Source organism: Ailuropoda melanoleuca, chromosome 12 (assembly GCF_002007445.2).
Source record: "Ailuropoda melanoleuca isolate Jingjing chromosome 12, ASM200744v2, whole genome shotgun sequence".
Classification (NCBI taxonomy): Eukaryota; Metazoa; Chordata; class Mammalia; order Carnivora; family Ursidae; genus Ailuropoda; species Ailuropoda melanoleuca.
Window position 1 is genome coordinate 37,190,464 of NC_048229.1, and position 24,601 is coordinate 37,215,064.

The following is a 24,601-nucleotide window of genomic DNA, read 5'->3' on the forward strand; positions in this document are numbered from 1 at the left end:
TCCAATCAGAGTGAGTCAAAGAGTACAAGCCCCGCCCATTTACCGCACCAAGACCAGTCAGAGTATTCAGATGGACTGCGGCTCTCTCCCCATTCCCACATTTTCCGGCCGCCCTTTACCAACATGGCTGCCTGCTCGGAGCACTCTGGGACTCGTAGTCCGGCCCTCGCGTGCCCGCCTAACCTAAGAGCGTCGCTCGCCGGGCGCTGTGAGAAAGCCTGTATGCATCCTCGATGACTGCTGGGAGTTGTAGTTATTTGCCCTATCTCTGCCCCCTCCTGTTTCCGGTGCCGTCACGGGACAGAGCAGTCGGTGACAGCCCCGAGGGCCCCCGCCCCGCGCCCATGGCCGAGCCGGACCGTGAGTCGGGGGCCCCGGTGGGAGGGTCGGGTCGCGCCGGGGCCTGATTGAGGGCTGCAGGCCCCGGGGCCCGAGGGCGGGCATGGTGGGGCTGGAGAATGGGGCTGCATGGCGGGGAGTGGGATTCGGGGTGGGAGTGGGGGTCATTGCTAAGTGATCCATCTTGCTAGGTTGGTGGGTTTCTGGGTCGCGAGCTTTTAAGGGTCCGTTTGCCATGTCCCTCAAGTTCCTAATGATCGCGTGTTTTTCGCACCTTGGTTGCTCAGGACCCTCGTTGCTAAGGACTTAGGTTGCTGCTGACCCGGTTGCTAAGGGTACCTGTTTGTTAGGGGGAACTGTAGGATGCTAGGGGACCCCAGGTGCTCCCTTCTATCTCTTATCTCTAGTTCCTATGCCCCTCCTAACCATGCCATCCCCACTGCACCTCCTCTTCTAAACCCGTCTCTACTCAGAGTATTTTCTTATCTCCTCTGTTCATTTTTGAACTTCCCTCTGTTAGTGAACCTAACCCTTCCTGCACACACGTGCGCGCACACACACACACACACACACACACTACTATTTCTTTCCTCGCTTCTAAGTCTTCCTCCATGCCCTGTATGTTTTGCTTTCTCCTCCCTCTCCTAAACCTTCCCGCCCCAGCCTCCTTGTCCCTCGCTAACCACTTCTGACAACACTGTCTACTCTAATAAGGTCTGCTTTTCCCCATCCCCTCCCTCCCTCTACTCCGCTTTTACCCCCACCTCCCACCCCACTGTAATTAGCTTGATGGGTCTTCTTGCCCCCTGCCCCTTTGCTTTGAAGCCTTTCATTCCCACTTAACCATGCCCCCCGCTGTAACCACGTCTGCTCCCCCTCCTCCCCCAGCCTCTGACCCTCTGGAGACCCAGGCAGGGAAGGTGCAGGAGGCCCAGGTGAGATTTGGGGAAGGGTGGAGGGAAGGAGAGAGATGGACTTGTTCCCGCACCCCACACTGGGGGGAGGTGGCAGAGGGGAGAGAGTTAACCCAGGGCCCTCAACTCACTGCCCCAGACCCTTGCCCCAACTCCTGGTTCAGCCTCCTGGGGAATGGTGGATTCTGGGGACTGTCAGAGAAAGGTGTGCAGCCTTAACTCCAGGCCTGCTCTCCCAAACTTTTCTGTTTCTTTGTTCCCTCCCCCTCTCCTTCCTGAACCTCATTTATACTGGCATGGAAGAGACGGGCATCGGATTTGGTCCCTGAACTCACAGATCTCATGGACAAGTGATTAGAAATGACCCTCCAGAGTGATTATGAGAGTAGCTCAAGGCAGAGTAAACTCTGTGGGGTCACAGACACTCCAGCCGGTCCGTTCCCTGGGCGAATCCACAGGCTAGCCCAGGAGTCAGATTGAGGTGCAGACACCTCACAGTAAGTGAAGAGTGACTTAGAATTTTCTTAGGCGGGGTGAGAAATGGCGTTCCACGCAGAGTGTACAGCTTATGCAAAGACTAGGGGGCACGAAGGGTGTGATGTGGTCAGTAGCCAGTGGCTGGGGGTGGTTAGCTAATTGTAGCCGAGGTTAGCATTTATTGAGTACTTATTCCAGCCAGGTACTCTGCTCAGGCCTCTGTGTACATCATTTCATTTCATCTTCCCAGAATCCCTTGGGGGGGGGTGGGCAAGGCCTACTGGGGCCATTTTACAGACGAGGAATCTGAGGCAGAGCTGTTACATAACTTGTCCTCTGGCCCCCCTCCCCGCCCCCCCCGCTAGAAGAGCAGGGACTGCTTTGCAACCCACGACACCCTGCAGGTTGCCTTCTAGAAACTTCAGAAAGAGGTAGCCAGGCGCCTCATAGAGACTTGAAGGCGCCCCAGCACCCCTAGCTCCCCCTTAGGCCAAGTTGCTCCCACATGCTGGGCAGGGCCCTCGAGTCCTGCCACAGAGCCTCACTGTCTGCGGCCTGAAAGAATGCCAACCCCCCAGAGATCGCCGTGCAGATGTAGGGCAGCGCAGAAGCTGAGATGAATGCACCTTACAGATGCATGCCAGGGGCCACGCGGAGGGTCTGAAAGCTTCCTGTCAGTCCGGGCCTTCTCCCTCGCCTGACTCCCGGGGCTCAGCCACTGTCACCGAGAAAGGTTTAACGTTAAAAAGGGATCCTCAGTCCCAGAAAGAGAGATTCGAGGATGTAAATTGCAGCATTGTCTGCGGTAGGGCAACACTGGAAACAGCCCAAGTGGCTGTCAGTAGGCGGGTTAAATGAACTATGGCTCATCCTTACAATGCAACACTATGTAGCTTTTTTAAAGGGGAGGTGCGTCTGTAGTGTGTTGTTCTGCAGAAAACGCAAGGTGCAGTGTTGTATCATGGCATGACCCATTTCTGGAAAATGAATGAGTTTTATGTGCGGAGAAAAAAAATCTAAAGCTTTTTTTAAGATTTCATTTATTTATTGGGGTTCATGTGCACAAGAGAGAGAGAAAGAGAGTGTGCTCAAGCAGGAGCAGGGGGAGAGGGAGAAGCAGACTCCCCACTGAGCAGGGAGTCTGATGCGGGGCTCCATCCTAGGACCCTTAGATCATGACCCGAGCTGAAGGCAGAAGCTTAACCAACTGAGCCACCCAGGTGCCCCAAGAGAAAAAATTTAGAGTCATTACCACTGTACTGTTAATAGTGGTTATTGTGACGGGGTGGGTGAGGAAGCTAGAGGCCAGCACCTCAAGTCACACCTGGTCTCATGGTCAAAGTTTTTGCAAAGCTTATGGAAAAGCAATAAAAAAATTTAAATATGTTTGGAAGGGCCCTTCCTATTCAAAAAGTCTTGAAACCAGAACAGAGAATGATGGGGGAGGGGGTCATTGGAGGGGCTTTAAGCAGGAGAGCGCATTGGTCAGAATGTGTTTTTGTGAGGTCCATTGCAGGGCCCATCCCTGGTGCAGTGCACAGAAAGTACCCATTCATTCAGTGGTGGATAATTCTGGAGCTCCTGCCAGGGGCCAGACCCTGTTCTCGGTGCTAGGTGTCCACTGGTAAACACGAAAAATCCTCGCCATCTTGGAGCTGACATCATGGCGGACTCCATACCTGTTGGTGATTGGATGGTTAGACTGGAGAAGCCAGCGAGAGGGGCACTTGGAGCAGAGGGCAGGGTGGGCTGACACTGCCAGGGCATCACCCAGGGGGCAGTAGAGTCCATCAGAGGTGGACGCTGAGGCTGGGAGCTTAGGGAGGAGGCCAGGACAGGACCCGCAGAGGGAGGACAGGCTGGGCCATGTAGAGCCCTTGGGAGGGGACACATAATGGCGGGAGGGCAGGTGAGGGAGATAAAGACTGGGGGACAGAAGCCACACTGAGGTGGGCCTAGCAGGAGGGGCAGGTTTAGGAGAGATGCTAAGGCCAGTTTGAGATGTGGTGGGTGAGGAAGGCCAGGGGTCACTTACAGGGAGGCATCCAGGAGGCTGCGGGAACCCCGGATCTGGGGACTAGGAGGTGGCATTATCAATGCCTAGGCCAAGACCATTGGCACAGATGAGGCAACTCGCCCAGGAAAGGTGGAGAGAGGAAGTAGGGGAGCTCAGGACAGAGTCTCAGACCTGCAATCTGGGAGACTGGCTGAGGGGAGGAGTAGATAATGACGCGGAGGGGTTGGAAAGATGGAGTCCGAGGCTTCAGACAGGAGGGCTGATGGCCCCAGGGTGAAGACTAGGCGCTTCCACTGGCATTATTCGCAGGAGTGACTTGGGTGAGGAGGGGGGCAGGCCCACGCTACAGGGGTAGGCAGGGATGCCAGGCAAGGACGCGGGGCACCGCGCAGTGTCAGCTCTTCCTGCACACTTCCCGATGGTCCCCATAGGTTAATGCTTCATGTCAGGTAGCCCTCTGAGGCAGTGCCACTTCCTCTGAGCTCCATTTCCAAGATGAGGAGCGTCAGACTCAGAACAGCAAAGAACTCATGCTCGGAGCAGCAGGACCAGGTGTCCCACCCATGCAGCCCACCCCAGAGCCCACGACCGCCCCTCTCTTCCTTGGGCCCACTCCCAGCCAGAGCCTTTCCCCCCAAACCCGGGTGCCACCCTCCCCTCCTCCCTCCCTAACCCCACCTCTGGGGCCTGGTCACCCCACCCCCACCCCTTCCAGGACTCAGATTCAGACACTGAGGAAGGAGCGGCTGGCGGAGAAGCAGAGAGGGAGTATCTTCCCCGGGAGGGGGGGTCTGGGGGAGCGGTTTAGGGCAGGGATGTAGTTGCTACCCCTCCCCTCCACTGAGGGTGACATTCAAAGTATGCAATATTGGGTGCCATGCCAGTGCCTAGAGGTCTCTGGTTGTGGGAGGGTGGGGGATCCCAGGGCTGGCTGGGGCCCCTGTGCACAACCCCCACCCTGCTGTTCTCTCTCCGCTTTTTGGCCAGTGGACTTCCTGCGGAATTTCTTCTCCCAGACACTGGGCCTGGGCACCCAGAAGGAGCGTCTGCTGGACGAACTGACCCTGGAAGGAGTGACCCGCTATATGCAGAGCGAGCGCTGTAAGTCCCCGCCCTGCTTTGCGCCACTTGCCCGCTCCTGGCCCCAAGTGACTTCTCAGCCCCTGCCACTTGAACCATCACACCTTTCGCTTCCAAGTAACAAGAAACCCAACTCCAACCAGCTTAGGCCAAAAAAGGGAAGTATTGACTCTGTAACGAAAATGCGGCATTAAGCATGGCTGGATTCAGAGGCTTTCGTGTTGTAAAGAATCTTAACCCCCTCTGGCGCTGCTTTTCTGCGTGAAGGTAGAGGGGGCACCTGGCAGTACCGGGTGTCAGTTCCACCAGCCTAGCACCTCCTTCCGGGGGTTGAAGGGAAAGGGCAGACATGGGCTCCCAATGGGGCCAGGTTGGGTCACATGCCTACGGCAAACCAATCATCATGTCTCTGATTGGCCAGACGTGGGTCACGCCCTCCATTGCTGATTGGCCAGGCCTGTTTGACAGACTGAAGGTCATACCAATAGTAATTACCCCCTAGGGTCTTTAGGGGTGCAACACTTGACTAGAGCTGGAAATGCCGGGAAGAGGGCCCGGAGCAGAGCTCGAGCCTGGTGCCCTGGGATGACTATTACAGGAAGCGTGTTCCGGGGTGCTATGTCGGTGCCTCTCCACTAGGTCACCATGTCATTTCGATTTCTTGCTGTAAGTTGAGGTCACCAGAGTCTGAGAAACCGGGCCCTCGGCAGTCCTCAACTAGAACAATCGACCCTTTGAGGGTCCTGAACAGCCTTTTGTTGAGGACATCTTCTCCCGTTTCCCTGTCCTCCAGCTGCTGCCGGCTCCCTGCTCAGGCGTCCAGGCTTGCTGCCCTGAGCCTCCCGGGCCGGGCCGGGCCGGGCCGGGCAGCTGTCTGCAGACATCTCCTCCCCAAAGAACACAGGCGATGGCCACAAAGCTCTGGTTCCTTCTGTCCCCCCGCACTTGGGTTTTGGGACAGGTGGCTCATGAGGCTGCCTGTGTGGGGCACAGTGAAGAACAGTTAACCGAGCCCTCACCATTTGCCAGGCACGCGGCTAGGCTCTTGATAGGTGTCCTCTCTTTTGATCTTCACGTTGCACCTGTGAGGTCCCTGTAGGAGTGATCTGGACAGAGGAGGACGCGCAGGCACAGAGAGGTTGTGACTCGGTGCAGGATCACACAGCTGGCAAGAGGCATTCAGGACCTCCCCTGAATCCAGAGTATGCGCTCCCTCCCACGTGGCCCCAGCGAGGTCCAGCTGGGCCTGGTCCGATGGCCTCCCCGAGACAAAGTCGAGGGCTTCTTCACCCTTGCTGTCCTCCTTCACACAGGACACCCCAGAGGTCCCTGGTTCACGGGCCTCACACTTGCACCTGGCCATCAGCTGACGGGCAGATGCCAGGGTCCCGCCAGCAGCTGATGAGGCAACAAGGCTATTTCTGCATGGCCTCATGTGTTTGTGAAATGATTCAACTCCTACCACACCTTCCCATCTTCTTTTCTGAAAGCCAGGAGAAAGCGGGGGAACGAAGTGCTTATATGCGTGCAAATCCTGGGTCTCAAGAGGTCCATGCCTCAGAGAATAACAGCAGACACATACATGGTGTTTGCTCAGCACCAGGCACCGATCTAAGCTCTGCACAGATGAGTTTACTCTCTCCACTGCCCTGTGACGTCAGCACTGTAATTGTGCCCATTTGACAGCAGGAAGCTGAAGCCTGGAGGGGAGGTCTGAACCAAGGTCCCCTCCCCCACCCCACTGGTGAGCAGGAGAGCCAGCATCTGAAACCCCCTTAGCTACCTGCTGCTCACTGGCTGAGGCCCAAGAGGGGCAAACTTTGGTCTTCCCCAGAAAACTGTCAGACTTCTGGTGGCTGATATGTGTTTGATTATAGAGGATAGGAATGTGCTGAAGGAACATGCTAGAAATAGATGGTCATTCAAGATTGTGTCCAAAAGGTGAGGCGTGGCCAGAGATTTTTACAATAACCTGTAGCTCTTCTGGGGGGACCCCCACTGCTACCCTCAGCCTTCTCACTAAGAGCTCATGCTTTTTTTTTTTTTTTTTTAGTTCTAGTAAGGAGGGGAAACGTCTCTCCAAATGGCCTTTTCTCGAATCTGTCCAAGTTGATATAATTTCAAACAGTAGATTCCTCGTCCCCACCCTGGCTCTGTCACCAGTTGACTGTGTGATCCTTCCTCTGTCTGAGCCTTGGTTTCCTCATCTGTAAAGTGTGGCTGTTAACACCGCCCACCTTGAGATGATTGGGAAGACCATGCATGCATCTGAAAGGCCAGCCATGGGGCCTGGCACTGAGGAAACAGCGTTCGGGGCTGTGATGGGTGCTGTTCTTCTGGGGCTGAGTGTACCGTCACATGATGCAGGAACTCCTCTCCTCCAGGTCGCAGGGTCATCTGTTTGGTGGGAGCTGGGATCTCCACGTGTAAGTGCCACCCCTCCCCGCCCCAGTAGCCACTGCCACGTTGGGGGACCCTCTTGCGGGGATTGGGGGAGCCATGTCTGGGCCCTCGGTGGGGGGCAGTTGATGGAGTATAGATGGGGCCGAGGTCCCTGACCCATTGCTCCCCGCCCCTCCTCCCCCAGCTGCCGGCATCCCTGACTTCCGCTCCCCATCCACGGGCCTCTACGCCAACCTAGAGAAGTACCATCTTCCCTACCCGGAGGCCATCTTTGAGATTGGTTACTTCAAGGTATGTGCTCCCCAGGCAGGAATGTCTGTAATGATGAGGGGATGGGATCGCCTGACTCCAGCTCTCAACTCACCAGGGGCATCTGGGTGCCCACCTGCCCTCCGGTTCTCTCTCCCACAGAAACACCCAGAGCCCTTCTTTGCTCTGGCCAAGGAACTCTATCCTGGGCAGTTCAAGGTGAGCTCTTTTTCCCGGAGGCGGGGACAGGAAAGCTTGGGGGACAGCAGGCATGGGAAAGGCTTCCTCTGGGGCCCTGCAGACAAATGTCACGTGGTCATTAAGGACATGGGCTCCAGGCTGCCAGGGTCTACCTCCTGGTCCCTCGTTGCCTCCTCTTGTGACCTTCAGCCTCAGTTTTCCCGTCTGTGAAATGGGGAAGCAGGCATAGTGATGGTCCCAAGGCCAGCGTGATGACTCCTTGAGGTAAAACGGCCAGAGTGCCTGGAACAGTTCCTGGCACATGGCGAGGTGTGGCAGACGGGCCCTGTCACGATTGCCATTGTCCCGCTTGCCCCCCTCCAGCCGACGGTCTGTCACTACTTCATCCGCCTGCTGAAGGAGAAGGGACTGCTGCTGCGCTGCTACACGCAGGTAGGGGCCGTGGGCACTGCCGGGGGGCGGGGAAGAGGGCCGCTGGCCGCCTGTGTCCTGGCACCTCGGGGCCCGAGAGCCCGGGCTGCTGACTCTTTGCCGTGTGACCTGCCCCCCCTCAGCCTCAGTTTCCCCTTCTGTAAAGCAGAGGCCAGAACAGTTTTGCCCTTCAGGTGTGTGGGGACGGGGTAGGGAGCTCCTCTCAGCACCATCCCGTGCGTGGTGGGAAACGTGAGTCTGAGGGGCCACCATTTGCAGCGCTGGAGTCCCTGTTTGGTCAGGGTTCTCAGCAGATGGCCGCGGAGTGGCTGGATCTGACAAAGTCCCTACACTGTGACCGCTTTCCGCCTGGCAGATGGAGAGTCTCAAGGAAGGGGCGTCTTTTTAGAATCTGCACAAAGGCCTCGCCTGTGCCGTGGGCCGTGGCTCCTGTGTGTCAGGTGCCGAGCAGAGGGCCTTGCCCTGGGGCTCTCTGGCAAGGACGGCTCATGCCGTGGGCTTCTGGACTAGCCAGCAATATGTTTTTGGCATCTCGCACCCCTCACTGTAAACACTGTCTGCTCCCCTGCCTTTGTTTTATGAGTATATATTTTACGAATGCGTATGAATACGTATTGAAATTACACAGGGTCAATGACAGCGATATCAGGCTATAAATGATCCCTCAGGGGGCACCTGGGTGGCTCAGTCAGTTGAGCGCCCGACTCTTGATTTCGGCTCAGGTCATGATCTCGGAGTCGTGAGATCCAGCCCCGCGTCGCGCTCAGAGGAAAGTGGGCTTGAGATTCTTTCTCTTCATCTGCCTCTGCCCTTCCCCTCCCTGTGCACTCGCTCACTCTCTCTCTCTCTAAAATAAATAAATAAATCTTTTACAAAAATGATACCTCAGAACCCAAAATTATAAAAGAGAGAGAGAATACTTGACTATAAATGGGCGTGCTAATATTTTCTTCCCACACCTGGCAATTTGGAGCCTGCCAGCCTGGGAAGCTGCCACCAGGGGGAGGATGAATTTCTTTTAAGTCCAGATTTCTCAACCGGGGACCGGAGCTCCTCCTGCCTAGGACTGGCGGTCGCAGCCTGGGAAAGGACAGCTGGGAAAGGAGGAGTCCCCGCCCAGGATAAAGCTGACCTTTCTTCCCAGAGCCCATTTTACCCATGGGATGTGGCTCAGACATGATACAAACAGCTCACTCCAAGCCAAGGGCTCCCCTGTGCATAATTTCATGAAATCCGCACCGCGGCCCTGCGGCGTCATCTTCTGTCCCAAGTGTTACAGAGTGCAGACCCCGCATCAGGCCCTCCTTGCTGGCAGGCACGTCCCTGCCCTCCTAGAGCTGACAGTCTGCTGTGGGGAGAGACAGTGGACAGGACAGGCGGGAAGCACAGCTAGGGTGTCCTGACATCTGTGGAACACGATTAAGCTGGAAAGGGAATTAGAAGTGTTGCGGGGGGAGTGCTGTTGTCAGCAGATACCAAGGAAGGCCTCACTGAGAAGGATGCATTTAGACAGAGACTTGTAGGGAGGGAGGGAGCCACGGGATCATCTGGGGGAGAGTGTGTTCCAGGCAAAGGGAACCGCCAGGGCAAAGGTCCTGAGGTGTGCGACTGTATTTGGCATGTTCGAGAAGCTGGATCCTAGTGAGCAGAGAGGACATCGGAGAGAACAGAGGAGGCGAGCTCAGGGAGGCGCCAGGGCCGACCATGTGGGATCTTGGGGCCACAGGAAGGGCTGAGAGAGAGAGAGCCACAGGAGGGCTCCGAGCCGGGTGGGATATGACCTGACCCAGGGGTCCCTCTCTGGCTGCATGTCGGGGGTGACTGGGGGCAGTGAGAAGGGGGGGCAGAGACCGAGGAGGAGGCTGCTGTGACAGTCGGAGTTGAAGAGGATGGAGGCTGGCCCAGGGGAGAAGCATGCGGGTTCCGAATCTGCTTGGGAGGCGGAGCGGGCCGGGCTGCTCTCCCGGGAAACCCCGCAGCCCTACGCTGCGGGGTCCGTGGGAAAGGTGCGGTCGGTCTCCCCTACCGGCCATAGTGACCGCATAGATTTAACTGCACAGACAGTAGCAAAACGGCCGATTACAGAAAACAGACAAACGTGGAAAAAAACCAAAATGTTCCACTCTCGTGTTTCAAGAGACCGTTTTGCTTTGTTTTCTTCAAACTTGTCACACCCTCTCCGTCAACCTCAGCCACTTCTTGAGTCACCGACCCAGTTTTCTGGAACACACTGTCTTCGCCTCTTTCCGGAGTGTGATGACGTTGCACTTTTGGGGCTACGTATGGTAGCTGTTTTTATCTCCGGATACAAGTCTCCGTTCAAACACGAGAGCAGTTGCCCTGTTCGCTCAAGGCCCTGCGATCTCCACAACAAAGCAGCTTATAGTCCCTTTAAATATATTCATGGCATTTACCCTACACAAACGGCTTGTACCTGGCTTTCCCTCACTTAGCTTCCTGTGTGGAAGACCCTTCCATATCCACACCCACATAACAGCTTCCTGCCCTTCCTTCCTTCCTTCCTTCCTTCCTTCCTTCCTTCCTTCCTTCCTTCCTAAGATTTTTTTTTTAAAGATTTTATATACCTACCTGACAGAGAGAGAGAGACAGCCAGTGAGAGAGGGAACACAAGCAGGGGGAGTGGGAGAGGAAGAAGCAGGCTCATAGCGGAGGAGCCTGATGTGGGGCTCGATCCCAGGACCCTGGAATCACGCCCTCAGCCGAAGGCAGACGCTTAACGACTGAGTCACCCAGGCGCCCCTCTTCTTAAGATTTTATTCATTAAGTAATCTCTTCACCCAATGTCGGACTCGAACACCCAACCGCAAGATCAACAGTCACATGCTCCACCGAGGGAACCAGCCAGGCGCCCCCAACTTCATGCTTTTTCAGAGCTGCTGTTGCCTTTGTGTCCATCAGGGGGACACAGTGTTTTGAAACAAAAAGGGAGCCAAGGTTGAAAAAGCGAGATTTCAGTTGAAAATCCGGACTTCGGGCTCTTTCTGCAGATTGAGAAGAGCTGGCTGCCCCCCTCTCCGGGCAGTGGGGCGGGGGGGGGGGGGGGGGGGGNNGGGGGCGGGGGGGGGGGAGGGAGGAGCGCTGGGCTGGAGCGGGGTAGCCACTGCCCACCCTCACCGTTCCCTGCTTGCTGCCCCACACCCAGGCCACATGTCACTGGCTGTATACCATCAGGCGTTCATCACCACCTGTCCTTTAGGAGAGGGCGTCCTGGGGCCGTACTCCCCAGCTTCACTCCCTAGCAGCCACTGCTGTTGCTGGCTTCTCCTATCACCTTTATTATTTTTTTAAGATTTTATGTATTTATTTGACAGACAGCTCAAGCAAGAGGAACTGCAGAGGGTGAGGGAGAAGCAGGCTCCCTGCCGAGCAGGGAGTCTGATGTGGGACTCGATCTCAGGACGCTGGGATCATGACCTGAGCCAAAGGCAGACGCTTAACCCATGAGCCACCCAGGCGCCCCTTGGATCATCTTTAAAAGTATTCTGTACTGAGGCAAACAAATGCACACCTTCATACATAGTTTTCCCACAGCCTTTGTTCTCCTGTGCCTTTTAACCTCCGGAGGGATCCCTTCAATATCAGGACATATAGGACAGCCCCATTCTTTTCTCATTGGGGGTTTCTCTATCAGAAGTGGCTTAGAACAGGGCGCCTGGGTGGCACAGCAGTTAAGCGCTGCCTTCGGCTCAGGGCATGATCCCGGTGGTATGGGATCGAGCCCCACATCAGGCTCCTCTGCTATGAGCCTGCTTATTCCTCTCCCACTCCCCCTGCTTGTGTTCCCTCTCTCGCTGGTCTCTATCTCTGTCAAATAAATAAATAAAAATCTTAAAAATAATAATAATAAAATAAAAAAAAAAAGAAGTGGCTTAGAACAACAGAGGCAGGTGCTGACAGAAGTTCTTTTACGTGCTATTTAATTACTTGCACGCACACTGCTTACTCGCGTGTGAGGGAGGCCACAGACTGAGTCAAGTAACAAAGGCAAAACTAATGTGGGGGGAGGGGAAAAGCTGCAGAGAGTCTGGGAACAGTGGCTCTTGTCTGCACGTTTGGGAAATGAGCTGATTGCTGGCAGGGAGCGGAGAGAGCGGTTGGAGCCGTCTGCCCTTGAAAGAGAACCCTTTTGGTTGTGCATGGAGTCTCGGGGAGACGGTGCCGGGTCAGCTGTGGGCAGCACGTGACCGGCCATCTTGGGGTGGCATCTGGCCGTGTGCTGCGGGCTCGGGGCTCGGGCTCCGTCAGCACCTGCCTCTGCAGCATTCCTCACGGGCAAACAAAAGCTGCTTCCGAGGGGCTGCGTGCTTGAAGAAAAATGAGAGAGCACATATGTCTATGTGGAAAGGAAGAGTAGTCTTGCTGGTTTAATGAGGAGTATATCCATGTTTTAAAAGAACGCCAGTTAATGTGCCGTCTGTGAAACAGACCACAGTAAGAAACCCGACTGCTGATTAGGAAAACTGATTTAAAACCAAATAAACCCTCCCGATTCACTGATTTCTGCTACTGCTCAGCCAGGGCTGCCACATACAGCTGTGCAGGTTGGGTACTGCACAAGGATGCCACATCTGAGGGCGCTCTCTTTACAACAGAGCCATTGTAGGCTTGTCCATCAATGCCGACACATTTCTGGCAGTGGCACTAACGTCGTGTGGTCCTAACAAAAACAAATTTTCTGAAAAATGGAAACAAAGTGGCCTCACTGTACAGAAACACTTCGTCTGGGCTGATGGTGGCAGTGGGCCTGGGCTCACAGACGTATGAATTTGGGCCCCATCTTTAACCATCTGCGACTTTTACACTTCAGTGGCCCCCCGAGAACGAGCAGAGGAGTTTACAGGCACACCCTGCCCCTTGCTTCTCCCTCCCTTCCTTCTCCCTCGGTCCCATTTGCTTCTCTTCACGGCACCCGGCTCTGCCTTCTTCTCTTGAGGCAGGTGTGTCTTACTCCTGAGCCGCTTCCCTCCGTCTCTCCCTGCAGAACATAGACACGCTGGAGCGAGTGGCAGGGCTGGAGAGCGAGGACCTGGTGGAGGCCCACGGCACCTTCCACACCTCGCACTGCACCAGTCCCCTCTGCCGACGGGAGTATACGCTCAGCTGGATGAAAGGTGAGGCGGGAGGTCCTCCACGAGGCCCGGCCTCCTGCCTGCTGTCTGCTCCTCAGCGCCGAGAACAGGGGCTCCATGCGGTGGGCACCAGTTGTCCTGCTCTGGGGCTGTTTTAGCAGGTAGCAGCAGCCCCCCGAGATCTGAGGCGGCAGCGGGGTTTCGTTGCTCCCAACACCACCTCACAGGCAGGTTACGACAGAAGCAAGCTCCACGCCCAATTCAGCCACGCACAGAGCTGCGTATTGGCACAGGGGCCGCCAGATGGTTACGCGGTCTGTTCTGTGAGGTCGTGAGGCCCCAGGTCTTCGTCCTGAGAGGGGCCCGTGAGCGCAAACGCAACGACATTCGAATCCATGTGTGCACTGTCCAGTACAGCGGCCACCGCCACATGTGGCCCTCAGGCACCCGCCGATGTGACCAGCGGTACCAAGGTTCCGAATTTGTAACTTTACATCATTTTTAGTAATTTAGATGTTAAAAGCCACGCATGGCCGGGACTACCATACTGGACAGGACTGGGCTAGTGGCCCAGGGTCCAATGACCCGTGAGTCAGGTTCCGTGGAATGTGAAGCTGGACACAGGCCTGGTTAGGGACGAGGGCTGGGGGCTGTCCCTAGGGGTGCACACAACAGGGCTTGTTAAAGTCAGCGTCCCAGTTCACAGAAGGGCAGAGTGTCCAGTAAAGGGGGGAGGGGAAACGTCAGCCAGTCCACATTTCGCAAATGCCAGTGAGAGCCTTGTCTGACATCCATTGTGCTGCTCAGACGCCACACACTTCACCCCTTGCAAGCCATTTGTGACATTCTTTATGCTGACTTCACAAAGCTTCTGGTGTCCGTGTGAGACAGGGACAGCTGCGGCATTTGTGGCCGGGCCTCTGGAGGGTGGCCTTTCTGCTAGGATGCCAGCTGACCGCCACTGGGGCGAGGCTTCCAGAATAGCTCAAGTGCGTGCAGCTGGGGCAGTGGACAGTGAATGCCACCCCTTACGTGTCACATACAGCGATAGCACACGCACCCCCACATCTTACGCTGTCGATGCTGAAATATTTTCAAGTGCGTTACAGACATCACAACGGGGCTCTATAAATGTGTGTCGGAGAAATGAAGGACTAGTCGAACAAATAAGCTAGGGTTTTGTGGGTTGGTTGCGAATGACAGAATGCTTTTCAGGCCTCCTTAATCAGTGAGCAATAAGGAGCATGATTGTCATAAGGCTGGAGTGTGTGTGTGTGTGTGTGTGTGTGTGTGTGTGTGTGTATGTGTGTATGAAGGTGTCTGTCCCAGAACCCGAGGGTGGGAAGCAGCTGGGCCTGAGGGTGTATCCCCAACCCAGGATCGTTTCCATAGTCTCCCCTCTCTCGGTCACCAGGCCTGGGACTCACCAGACCTCTCACCCAGGACAAAATAGAGCTGCCGCCCCAGACCCACTGGGAGAGCTTTATTGCCCAGGTCGGCGGCTGGTGGGATCCAGTTGCCCCTGAAAAGGGCAAGCATCTGCTCATTCATCTGTTCTGTGTTTTTTCTTTAAGGCAATAGCCGCACCCTGGCGCTTGGAGCCACCCCTGGAATCCTAGGGGATGGGGGGAGATGGGGGGGCAGCTCTCTAAGAAGGGTGAGCAGGGCAAACACCCCAGGAGGCTCTCCAGCGACTGAGGTGTGTTTGTGGACAGTGAAGGCTGACTGCAGCCCCAGACCCCAGCCCGGAGTCGCTTACCTCCTTCTCTCCCTTCCCCACGCCCAGAGAAGATCTTCTCCGAGGTGACTCCCAAGTGTGAGAAATGCCACAGCGTGGTGAAGCCTGGTGAGCCTTGGGGCCAGGGACCAACCCAGATGGATTTGGGCTGGGACCCCTCGACCCCTCCACGAGCCCTTTCCCAGGAAGGCCACCCTCCCTCCCTGACAGTGCCCTGGATCTGTCCCCGCTGCACCACGGCTCCCACCCCAGCCCTCGGGTCTGCCTTCTGCTCCTGCCTGGCCTCTCTCTCTGTGACCCTGCCTCTGCCTCCCGTTTCACCTTCTCTTTCTGTCTCTGTGTCTGTCTGTCCATCTGCCTCAGACATCGTGTTCTTCGGTGAGAACCTCCCAGCGAGGTTCTTCTCCTGCATGCAGTCAGTAAGTCGCCCGACAGACATGGGGGCAGCCAGGGCCCTGTGGGGGGGCAGGTGGCTTCCCCAACTAGCTGCGGCTGGGGTGTGGGGGGAGGCAGCCCAGCCCCCGCCGAGCCTCTGGGGCCCTCACCAGCTGCCCCCGTTCATAGGACTTCCTGAAGGTGGATCTCCTCATCATCATGGGCACCTCCCTGCAGGTGCAGCCCTTCGCCTCCCTCATCAGCAAGTAGGTTGGGGGTTGGCGGGGGGGGGGGGGCCTGGCCAGGCCAGGTCTTCACCACTGAGCTCGCCATCCCCCAGGGCACCCCTCTCCACCCCGCGTCTGCTCATCAACAAGGAGAAGACTGGGCAGGTGAGTTGGCTTTTATGTGGGCCTCCCTCTGATTTTCCCTCCCCCTTCTCCTCACAGGGGTACCACATTCCCTTTCACTGGCTTCCTCAGAAACTGGGGACCCCCCCAGCTCAGAACCAGGAGTTCTAGAATCCAGAGGGGTCAGATTCCAGGTCACCTGGACTCTGAATCTATAGGCCTCTGGGTCACCCGGGACCCTTGTGAGCAAGGGACAGAACCCCAGCTCAAAGCGACTTTCGCACAGGAATGGTGTGCTTTTTGCGAGGGGAGAATTGGGACGAGCCAGACCCAGGCCCACAGCCCGGTGTCGGGAGGCGCCCACTCCCGCTTTTGGCTCTTTTCCCGAGGTGGCCTCACTCCCTCAACCCTGGGGAGGGATGGTTCCTTGAGCATTCCATGTGCCAGACGCTGTTCTAAGCACCTTTTTTGTTTGCTTTATTTTGTTTTGTATTTTTTTAATTTTAAGTAGACTCCACACCCAACATGGGGCTTGAACTCATGACCCTGAGATTAAGAGTCACACTCTGTACCAACTGAGCCGGCCAGGCGCCCCCTAAGCACTTTCTAAGTATTCACCCACTGAAAGTACAATGCTAGGTGCGGTTTGGTGATTGTCCCCACTCTACAGATAAGGAAACTGAGGTTCCAGGAAGCCAGGTCACTTGAGCAAAGTCACAGAGCAGGGAACACACCCAAGCCACTTGGCTCCAGGGTCTGTGTTCTAAGCTCCCCCCTCTCCCCCACAGACTGACCCTTTCCTGGGGATGATGATGGGCCTCGGAGGAGGCATGGACTTCGACTCCAAGAAGGCCTACCGGTGAGTCCTGGGCCTGCGCAGGTCACAGCCGAGGTGGGAGGGAGGGCGTGAAGGCACGCGGACCAGGAAGAGCGGGAAGAGGCCTGGGACAAGCCTGGGAGCTCTGGCTCTCCTACCCACAGGGACGTGGCCTGGCTGGGAGACTGTGACCAGGGCTGCTTGGCCCTTGCTGACCTCCTCGGCTGGAAGGTAAGGAGTCTGGGCCACCCTGGCCTACCCGGAGCCCCATCCCTAGACTCCTGCACCACGGGTCCTCTGACCCCATGATGCATGGTGACCTCTGACCTCTGCGAACTTGTCCCCTGCAGAAGGAGCTGGAGGACCTTGTCCGGAAGGAGCATGCCAACATAGATGCCCAGGCAGGGTCAGAGGGCCCCAACCCCAACACTTCAGCTTCCCCCAGGAAGTCTCCACCTCCTGCCAAGGAAGAGGCCAGGAGCACGGAGGGAGAGAAGCCCCAGTGACAGCTGCGGCTCCTGGGCAGGACGCCCAGCGGACAGCAGAGCCCCCGCCAGCCCTGGCCCCCTCTAACTTGCAGCTTTTGTCTGGGGAGCTCAGAACATTGCCCCAGTCTCTTAACCACCCCCTCTCAAAACTGGGGTCCCAGCCCCCTGACCCTAGCAAATCTCTAACAGCACCCAGGGGCTGAGGCCTGGGCAGCCCGTTTGTAACAGCCCGCAGTCTCTAACTACCCGTGGGGACAGGGGTCACCCTCCCCTAATCTCTAACTGCTCCCAGGGCCAGGGCTGCCTCTAAACTCCTAACTTCTGGACAGGGGCCCCAGGCCTCCTCAGGGCTCCCCAGGGCCCCCCATGCTCTCTACCGCTCCTAGGGGCCTGTGGCCAAGTTGGCCAAATCTAACGTACCCTGGGTGGAGTGTGGGCCCTCCAAACATAACACACTCTGCGGGGAGCTGAGCCTGAAGGCCTCCTGAGTCTGTGCCTCCTACCCCCAGAGAGGGTGCTGGACCCCTTCCCTTGGGACCCGCTTCCCCTGCGGGGAGGGGCACGTAATGTTGCTTATTGGAGACAAATTAAAAACAAAAACAACTAACCATCAGCTGTCTGGCCTCCCTGTTCCTTTCTGTGGGCACACAGGGAAGCAGCTGGAGGGAGGGGGTTAGGGGAACCAAGTACCCCTCCAGGCTCTTACGAGAGACAGCCAAGAGTGTAGATGGGACTCCGGGGGCTTCGAGAGCGCCCCGCGGCTCTTCCCCCCCCAGACTCCCAGACTACCAGAGTTCCTTCCTCCAAAGCCCAGTCACCTAAGGCCTGAGCCCCCGAAAGAGAGGAAGGTCGATTTCAGATTACCCCCCCAGCCCCGCCTCTTCCCCCCGCCCGCCCAGCTTCCTCTCTCTGCGAGGAACACTTTCACTTCCTGCTACTCCAGGCCTCCCCTCCGAGAACAGGTAGGGGTCCCCAGGGACCTAGCTAGCGGCTGGCATCGTCACCCCCCACTGCCTCCCTTTGGTATCAGGCTCCTGCCCCCATCCCGCCCTGCCCAGCACCACCGGCCGCCCAGGCGAGCATCTGCCTCCCTGCCCCCACCCTTCCTGCCTGCTCTGGACAGGGCACCTGCTCACTGTCCCCACCCTTCCTAAAACCCCGGGTTTCTGGTCAGCAGGCTGATTGATCTGTTTAGCTGTTCGTTACCCCGTTCGTTACACCCCTCAGAGGGCAGGGGCCTGTTCTGTCCTCCACCGTTTCCCCAGGGCACTGTCTGGGCCTGTTCTTAGGAAGTATCTGGTGCACAGATGAATGGACCCAGGGGTCCTACTCCTGGCACTGCTGCAGGGGGAATATTCAAAAATGCCCACCTGAAGTGATAACTCCCACTAGCTAGTACTACGTACCTGCTGAAGGGTTGAAGTCCAGTGGACAGAGGGACAGATGTGGTATAAAGCAAAAAAGAAAATGCCAGCAATAACATCTAGGTAGCGGGTGTAGGATGTTCCCTCCAAACCTCTGGCTTTCTGGATGTTTGAAAATGTCCCTAATAAAATGTTGGGGAGGGAACATTTGAGGGCCCCCCTGTGGCCTGGGAAGGGAGGAAGAGGGGACGTTGCAGAAGATAGGTCACACTGACGGGCTGCGCTCATGTCTGGGCGCGGGCTTGGGCAAAGGCTGCTACTCAGCTGGTCCACGTCTGGACTTTGGCAGCGACAATTGTCAAACGCTGAAATCTTTCTGTGCCACTCAGTAAATAGCTGTCAGTTTGGGTCCTCCCTTCCCCGCCCCAAGACACACTGGCCTCCCTCCTGGGACCCCCAGATCGCCCCACCATCCGGGCGACTAAAGAATGCACACCTGCCACAACAAGGGGCCCTGGGTCCATTCTGATTGGTCAGGGTTTCTGCTATATTGGTTGTAAATATGTTGATTATTACCACTGGGTTGGAGCCACCTTGAGCCTTATCTTCCTCCCTGCCAGAGGCCAGACCATGGCGTGCTGGCCTCCCGTATCCTGAGGATGGCCCGGCCGGAAGACGAGGCCTCTGCAGGCCCCATCAACGGAGAGAGGTGAGGGCTGCTGGGGCTCGGGTCTCCAACTCCTCCCTGGGCTTCAGAAGCCCCTTCCATCCAATGCCCACCCCCCAGAAGTCCCTGAATCCCATCTCATCCCTGGACTTCCCCTTCCTGCCCCTTTGACCCCACCTTAGTGTCTAACTGCCCACCTCTAACCCCGGGTCTCCTGGGCCCCTCTTTGTCCCAGATGGGTTCCATCACAGCTGAATGGAGCAGGTGAGACCCCCGTAGGGGTCCTTGGGACCCCAGAGCCGCTCCTTCGCCTGTGGAGGACGTGGGGGGTGTGGCAGGTCCCAGAGCTGGACACTCGAGATGCAGAAGCCCTTCTTGAGCTGTGGCCACCAGGGGTGAGTACTCACAGCCAGGGACCTTCTCTGACCCTCCCCGAGACACCGTGGGTCAGGCAGGACTCTGCTGGTTCCTGGTGACAAACCCCACAAGCCAGGCAAACCAAAAAGGCTCCTTACTGATTCCAATGACTGAAAAAAACCCAGATGTGAAGGGAATTGCAGGAATGTCTGGATCCTGAGCATTAGACAACTTACAAATTTCTCCTCATCCCATTTCTTGTCTTTGTTCAACCGTGGGGAAGCCCAAGGAACAAACTCCCATTCTTCAGTAGTTAGGCAAATAGGCATTTATCTTTCTGACTCATGCAGAAAGGCAGCCGCAGGCTCGGGTGCAGCAGCCCTAGTGACACCAAGGCCAGCTTCTCTGCCATTCCCTTGGACTCCCCTCATGATTGCCCAGTGGCCACCCCAGGTCCAAGCACACGTGTGTGCTCAAGGCAGGCGAAAAAAGGAAAGGAAGCCACCAATTGCACCAGAAAAACTGAAAGCCTTCACAATTGATTCAAAATATGTGGATGGGACCCGGGTGGCAATACTTTTTTAAAGCTCACCTGGGAGTTATAAACCCAGAGGTGAGAAACACTGCCTACATCATCATCCGTCTTCTCCATCTGGGCAGATTATGCCAGAACAAGGCTGCAGTTCTGCAAGGAATGGGGGTGGACTTGGATAAGGCAACTATCCAGTTGAGGGGGCTGTGTCCTTGTGGCGGAAGAGATGGCTGTCCCCAGCCCGTGGCCACATCCCACAAGCTTAGCAATCCCCGTGTAAAAAGAGGCTTCCTTATAAAGAGCTCCAGCAAAAATCTTGTGGAAGATTTCCGTTGGCTGGGCTTGATTCACATGCCCGTCTCTGAACCAATCACAGTGGTGAGAAAATACTCTTATCCTATTGGCTAGGTCAGGTCACAGGGACCATCCCTAGAGCTTGGAGGGAGTTAGTCCCACCCACAGGGACTAAGGGAGGGAGTGGGTTTCTTTAAAGGAAATTTGAGGTGTGGAATCCAAAATAAGGGAAATGGATGCCAGGCAGGCAAAAGTAACAGAGATTTGCACAATCCCCTGCAAGATGACCTTTGCCTCGGGGTGCCTGTCTGGCTCAGTTGGAAAAGCGGGCCACTCTTGATCTCAGGGTTGTGAGTTTGAGCCCCACATTGGGTGTAGAGATTACTTAAATAAAACTTAAAAAAAAAAAAAAAGATGACCTTTGCCTCCACGCTCCCCCGCCCTTCAGAGCTTCTTGGTCACAGGACATGACCCCAACCAGGTCCTGGTGTTGAGGACAGGAGCTTCACCAGGAGAAGTCCACACCTACCAGATCCAGAAGCTTCCTGGAGGTGAGGAGCCTACCCCCTAGATTCCAGCCCACAGCAAATTTAATCAGCTTTGCTTCCAAAATATCTCCCAAATGCTATTTGGTGCCATAAGTGGGATGCAAACATACAGACACAGGAAAAGATGGGGACTCCAAAGGATAGAAATTTTCCTGTTTTGAAGGTATTTTCTGACCCTGAGGAAGAGAGAGTCCCAGGGAAGATGAGGCTGCCACCCCTCAACTTTTCTTCCTTGCCCCTTGTTGCCCCCTACCCCCAGGTGTGTCTCTGGAATATTCAAACCTCTGCATGCCAGACCTGCCCCATCTCCTGGCCTTCCTATCAGCCAGCAGGTACAGGTCACCCATCAAAAGGTCTGAGGGGGTCCATCCCTAATACATCCCACCCACACTGCAGCTGCCCCTTATCTTTTCTCAGGGATGTTTTGCCCAGAACCCTGCTCTTGCCCCCTCCCACTCTAAGGCCTGGAGACAAACACACAGGTGAAGGATGGTTCCCTAAGGAGGGAGGAGATACTTTCCAGGCTCCTTGGTCCAGTAGGATGGCCCTTCAGGGACCAGACTACTGGGTTTGAGGAAGAATAAAATGGGGGTGAGGGATCTGTGGGAGGCTTGACTCCGGGGCCTGAGTGACAAGGGGCCAGGGGCCAAGCCAGTAATGAGGCTGGAAATTAAGTCTCCCAGTCCCCTGAAGGAAGCAAGGCTGGCTCCTTGGACATCTGGGACACCTCGGTTATGTTGGTCCCCAGGTCCTCCACTGACTGGCAGTGTCCACCCCAACACCTCTGAGACGGTGCTCTCCATGGTGAATAAACTCTACCTGGAGACACACAGAGGGTGGGGGATGGAGGAGATCCCGCCGGAGACACCTCCAGAAACCGCAGAAAGACACAGTTCAGGTTTGCTGGGCTGGACAGGGCCCTGGGCCCCCGAGGCACGAGGGAGCTACGGACGCTGTTCTGTGGGACCCAACTCTCTCCTCACATCCAGCCCCCAGGAACCCTGCCCCTCACCGGGTCTCCTGGGTTGAAGGCCCGCTCAGCCCAGAAGTACACCATCCTGGGCCAACTCTGGCCAGCCTGGTGGAGGAGAAAGAGAGGGAGGACGAGGACGAGGACGAGGATGAGAATGCGGACGACTACAAAGATGAAGAGAACGGCGCTGAGGATGTGCTCACCCAACACATCCAGGCTCTGGCCCGGGCCCGGGGCAGCTACGTGGCCAGGCAGTTCCAGAGCCTTAGGGCGCGCCTCACCTCAAATGCCAGAGGCCCCCACAGGCCTGGGGACCCGGCCACAGAACTGCTTCAGGATGTGCGGCACCTCCTTACTGACCTCCAGGATCACTTATCTAAGGACCCCGATGTCAGGGCTGTTTTTGGGAGCGGGGGGCCTGGGGTGCCCCAGAAGGACGACGATCTTGGTAATAAGGAGGACTGGGAAGGAATTTATGGCCATTCCCTGACCCCACTCGGGGTCTCCTTTGCCATCTCTTGGGGCTAACGTGTGTCCACACCCAACTTCTTTCTCTCCATCCCCGCGCACCTGTTCGCTTTGCCACTCTCACGCCTTTTCCTACATATAGTAACTCCTATTCCGTTCACCAGGGCTCCGTCTCGCACATGCGAGACAGCCGCACTCTCTCTCCCACGCGCGTGTTCACACCCAGGCTCCCTCTTCCACACGTGTTCGCTCACCCATGTTTACACTTATGGGTGGCCAGAAGCCAGGGACGGGTGGCGCTTGGCGCCGGGGAGGGGGTCAGCCCGGCGGCCCTTCGCTCACCCACGCCAACCCCTCGCAGGAGCCGCGGTGGAGGCGGCCTTGTGCCGGGCGGTGCTGGCGCCGCTGAAGCCTGCGCTGTGGACGCGACTCCGCACGCTCCGAGCCCAGGAGCTGCGCCGACTGCGGCAGCGACAAATAGCCCTACGGTCGGGGGCGGGGCCTCTGGGTCTCCAGGAGGCGGGGCTTGAGGGGCAGAGCCCCGCCCCCGTCCTGCGGAGTCGCATCCACGCGCGGCTGGCGCACCTCCACGCCGCCTGCGCCCCACGCCGTAAGGTGGCGCTGCTGCTGGCGGTGTGCAGTGACGTTTACGCGGGCCTGGCTCAGGGCGAGAACCAAGGTAAAGGAGGTTTACCTGCGTCCACCTGGATGTGCGGTGGCTTGAGGGTGGCGGGAGCCGGGTGGGAGGCGCCTGTGTGCACGTCGAGGGGAGAGGAGGGCACGCTCTAGCCAGAGGCGTCTACGCGAGCCTGGGGATCTGGTAAGAAGCGTTTGCATGCACAGCAAGGTGGAAGGGCAGCCAGCACCCGCGGTCCTGGGGATCCGAGGCAGGCGTCTGCACGTCCCCATCCACCTCAGAGCCTGTCCTCCCGCTCCGCCAGAGCCCCTGGGGGCCGACGCCTTCCTGCCGGCGCTGACCGAAGAACTGATCTGGAGTCCGCACATTGGGGAGACGCAGCTGGACGTGGAGTTTCTCATGGAGCTGTTGGATCCGGACGAGCTACGGGGAGAAGGTGAGCTCCCACCCCAGAAACGCCGGGACCCAACAGCCTCGCCCTGCAGCGGGGGCGGGGGGGCGGACAAACTGCGGCGAGACCTCGGACGACCAGGGTAGCCTGAGAGCTGCGCTGACCACCCCTTCCTGTCCCTAGCCGGGTACTACCTGACCACGTGGTTTGGGGCGCTGCACCACATCGCTCACTACCAGCCCGATGCGGGCCGCGCGCCCCAGGGGCTCAGCTCTGAGGCTCGCGCCTCCCTGCGCCAGTGGCACAGCAGGCGGACGCTGCACAGACAGGACAGACAGGGCCACGCCGGAGCCCAGGTGATCGTCCCTCCGGACTGCGGGCGGAGGGGAGCGCTGGATCCGTTACCTTTCTGACCCAGCCTCCCGCCCCTCCCCACAGGTCAGCCTACCCTTTGAGGAACCATGGGCAAGAGACCCTGTGCCCAGAGACCAATGATGATGAGGGGTCTCAAACCCTCCTGCTCCGCGGGCAAGATTCCGGAGGCACCAGGAAGGCACCAGCTTCTGACCGCTGTTGGCTTAGGTGCAGGGAGGAGGAGGGGTTCCCCAGGAACCCACCTCTGGTTTGCCCCTCCCCGTGGAGGGCAGAATAATGTTCTCCCCAAGATGTCCCCTTACGATGCCCCAGAATCTGTGAGTATGTTACCTTACATGGTCAAAGGGACTTGACATATGTGACTAAACAAAGGATCCTGACATGGGGAGATTCGTCTAGATCATTCTGGTGGCCCACTAGAATCTCAGGAGTCCTTCTAAGAGGGAGGCAGGCGGGGCCCGATCAGAGAAAGATGTGAGTTTGCAAGCAGAGGTCAGAGTGAGGTGGCCAGGAGCCAAAGCAGGCACCTTCTAGAAGCTGAAAAAGACAAGATGCGGCTTTTCCCCTGGAATCTCCAAAGACTGGGCCTTTGATTTTAGGCTCTAAGAACTATTTTCAACTTCTGACCTTTAGAACTGCAAGATAATAAATTTGTGGGATTTTCGACCTGCTAAGTTTGTGGTAATTTGTTACAGAAGCAACAGGAAGCAAACACACTCTCTTACCCTGTTCTTTATTTTCCGTAGAAATTACCACTTCCTAACATACCATTATATGTGCTCATTTATTGTGTTAATTGTCCATAGTCTCCCTCCCCTTAGGTTGCCCAACAGACATACGATGCAAGCTCTAAATGTAACTCTAAATATTGCAGTAGCTACATTCCAAGAAACTAAAAAGAAACAAGTGAAATTCATTTTAATAGCCCACTGGATTGAACCCAATATGCCCCAAATGTCATTACTTCAACGTGTCATCAACATCCAAAAATGAGGGGCACCTGGCCGGCTCCGTCGGTGGAGCGC

General features: G+C 56.7%; 2 protein-coding genes across 6 annotated transcripts; both read left to right on the plus strand.

Moving 5' to 3' along the window:
- Window positions 1-167: 167 nt before the first annotated feature.
- Window positions 168-17,585, plus strand: SIRT2 (sirtuin 2). Of its 4 annotated transcripts, none has more exons than XM_034638927.1 (16): window positions 174-360; window positions 4,179-4,299; window positions 4,463-4,511; window positions 4,735-4,848; window positions 7,212-7,253; window positions 7,415-7,521; window positions 7,642-7,698; window positions 8,044-8,112; window positions 13,115-13,244; window positions 14,989-15,048; window positions 15,304-15,359; window positions 15,505-15,581; window positions 15,656-15,707; window positions 16,454-16,524; window positions 16,647-16,713; window positions 16,833-16,988. In XM_034638927.1, exons 2-16 carry the CDS (start codon window positions 4,243-4,245, stop codon window positions 16,986-16,988), a joined length of 1,164 nt encoding a protein of 387 aa, XP_034494818.1. In that variant the 5' UTR covers window positions 174-360; window positions 4,179-4,242. The 4 variants fall into 4 exon arrangements, with proteins under 4 accessions (XP_034494819.1, XP_034494818.1, XP_034494820.1 ...); XM_002927392.4 differs by lacking the exon at window positions 4,179-4,299 and adding an exon at window positions 1,228-1,274 and having other exon boundaries at window positions 186-360; window positions 16,833-17,585; XM_034638928.1 differs by lacking the exons at window positions 4,179-4,299; window positions 16,647-16,713 and adding an exon at window positions 1,228-1,274 and having other exon boundaries at window positions 168-360; window positions 16,833-17,585.
- A 243-nt stretch (window positions 17,586-17,828) lies between these two features.
- On the plus strand, window positions 17,829-24,250 carry RINL (Ras and Rab interactor like). Of its 2 annotated transcripts, XM_019808062.2 has the most exons (12): window positions 17,829-17,932; window positions 18,955-19,043; window positions 19,237-19,396; window positions 20,633-20,735; window positions 20,992-21,064; window positions 21,150-21,214; window positions 21,481-21,630; window positions 21,722-22,153; window positions 22,535-22,852; window positions 23,115-23,246; window positions 23,385-23,557; window positions 23,640-24,250. In XM_019808062.2, exons 2-12 carry the CDS (start codon window positions 18,994-18,996, stop codon window positions 23,694-23,696), a joined length of 1,713 nt encoding a protein of 570 aa, XP_019663621.2. In that variant the 5' UTR covers window positions 17,829-17,932; window positions 18,955-18,993; the 3' UTR covers window positions 23,697-24,250. The 2 variants fall into 2 exon arrangements, with proteins under 2 accessions (XP_019663621.2, XP_034494814.1); XM_034638923.1 differs by lacking the exons at window positions 20,992-21,064; window positions 21,150-21,214 and having other exon boundaries at window positions 17,850-17,932.
- The last annotated feature ends 351 nt before the right edge of the window (window positions 24,251-24,601 follow it).

Coding starts and splice junctions, on each gene's coding strand:
- RINL (XM_019808062.2), top strand. CDS start 18,994: ATGGCCCGGCCGGAAGACGAGGCCTCTGCAGGCCCCATCAACGGAGAG. Junction 21,215..21,480: donor GCCTGGAGACAAACACACAG/GTGAAGGATGGT, acceptor GTTGGTCCCCAG/GTCCTCCACTGACTGGCAGT. Junction 22,853..23,114: donor GGCTCAGGGCGAGAACCAAG/GTAAAGGAGGTT, acceptor CCGCTCCGCCAG/AGCCCCTGGGGGCCGACGCC.
- SIRT2 (XM_002927392.4), top strand. CDS start 234: ATGACTGCTGGGAGTTGTAGTTATTTGCCCTATCTCTGCCCCCTCCTG. Junction 4,849..7,211: donor CTATATGCAGAGCGAGCGCT/GTAAGTCCCCGC, acceptor CCTCTCCTCCAG/GTCGCAGGGTCATCTGTTTG. Junction 15,360..15,504: donor TCTTCTCCTGCATGCAGTCA/GTAAGTCGCCCG, acceptor CCCCGTTCATAG/GACTTCCTGAAGGTGGATCT.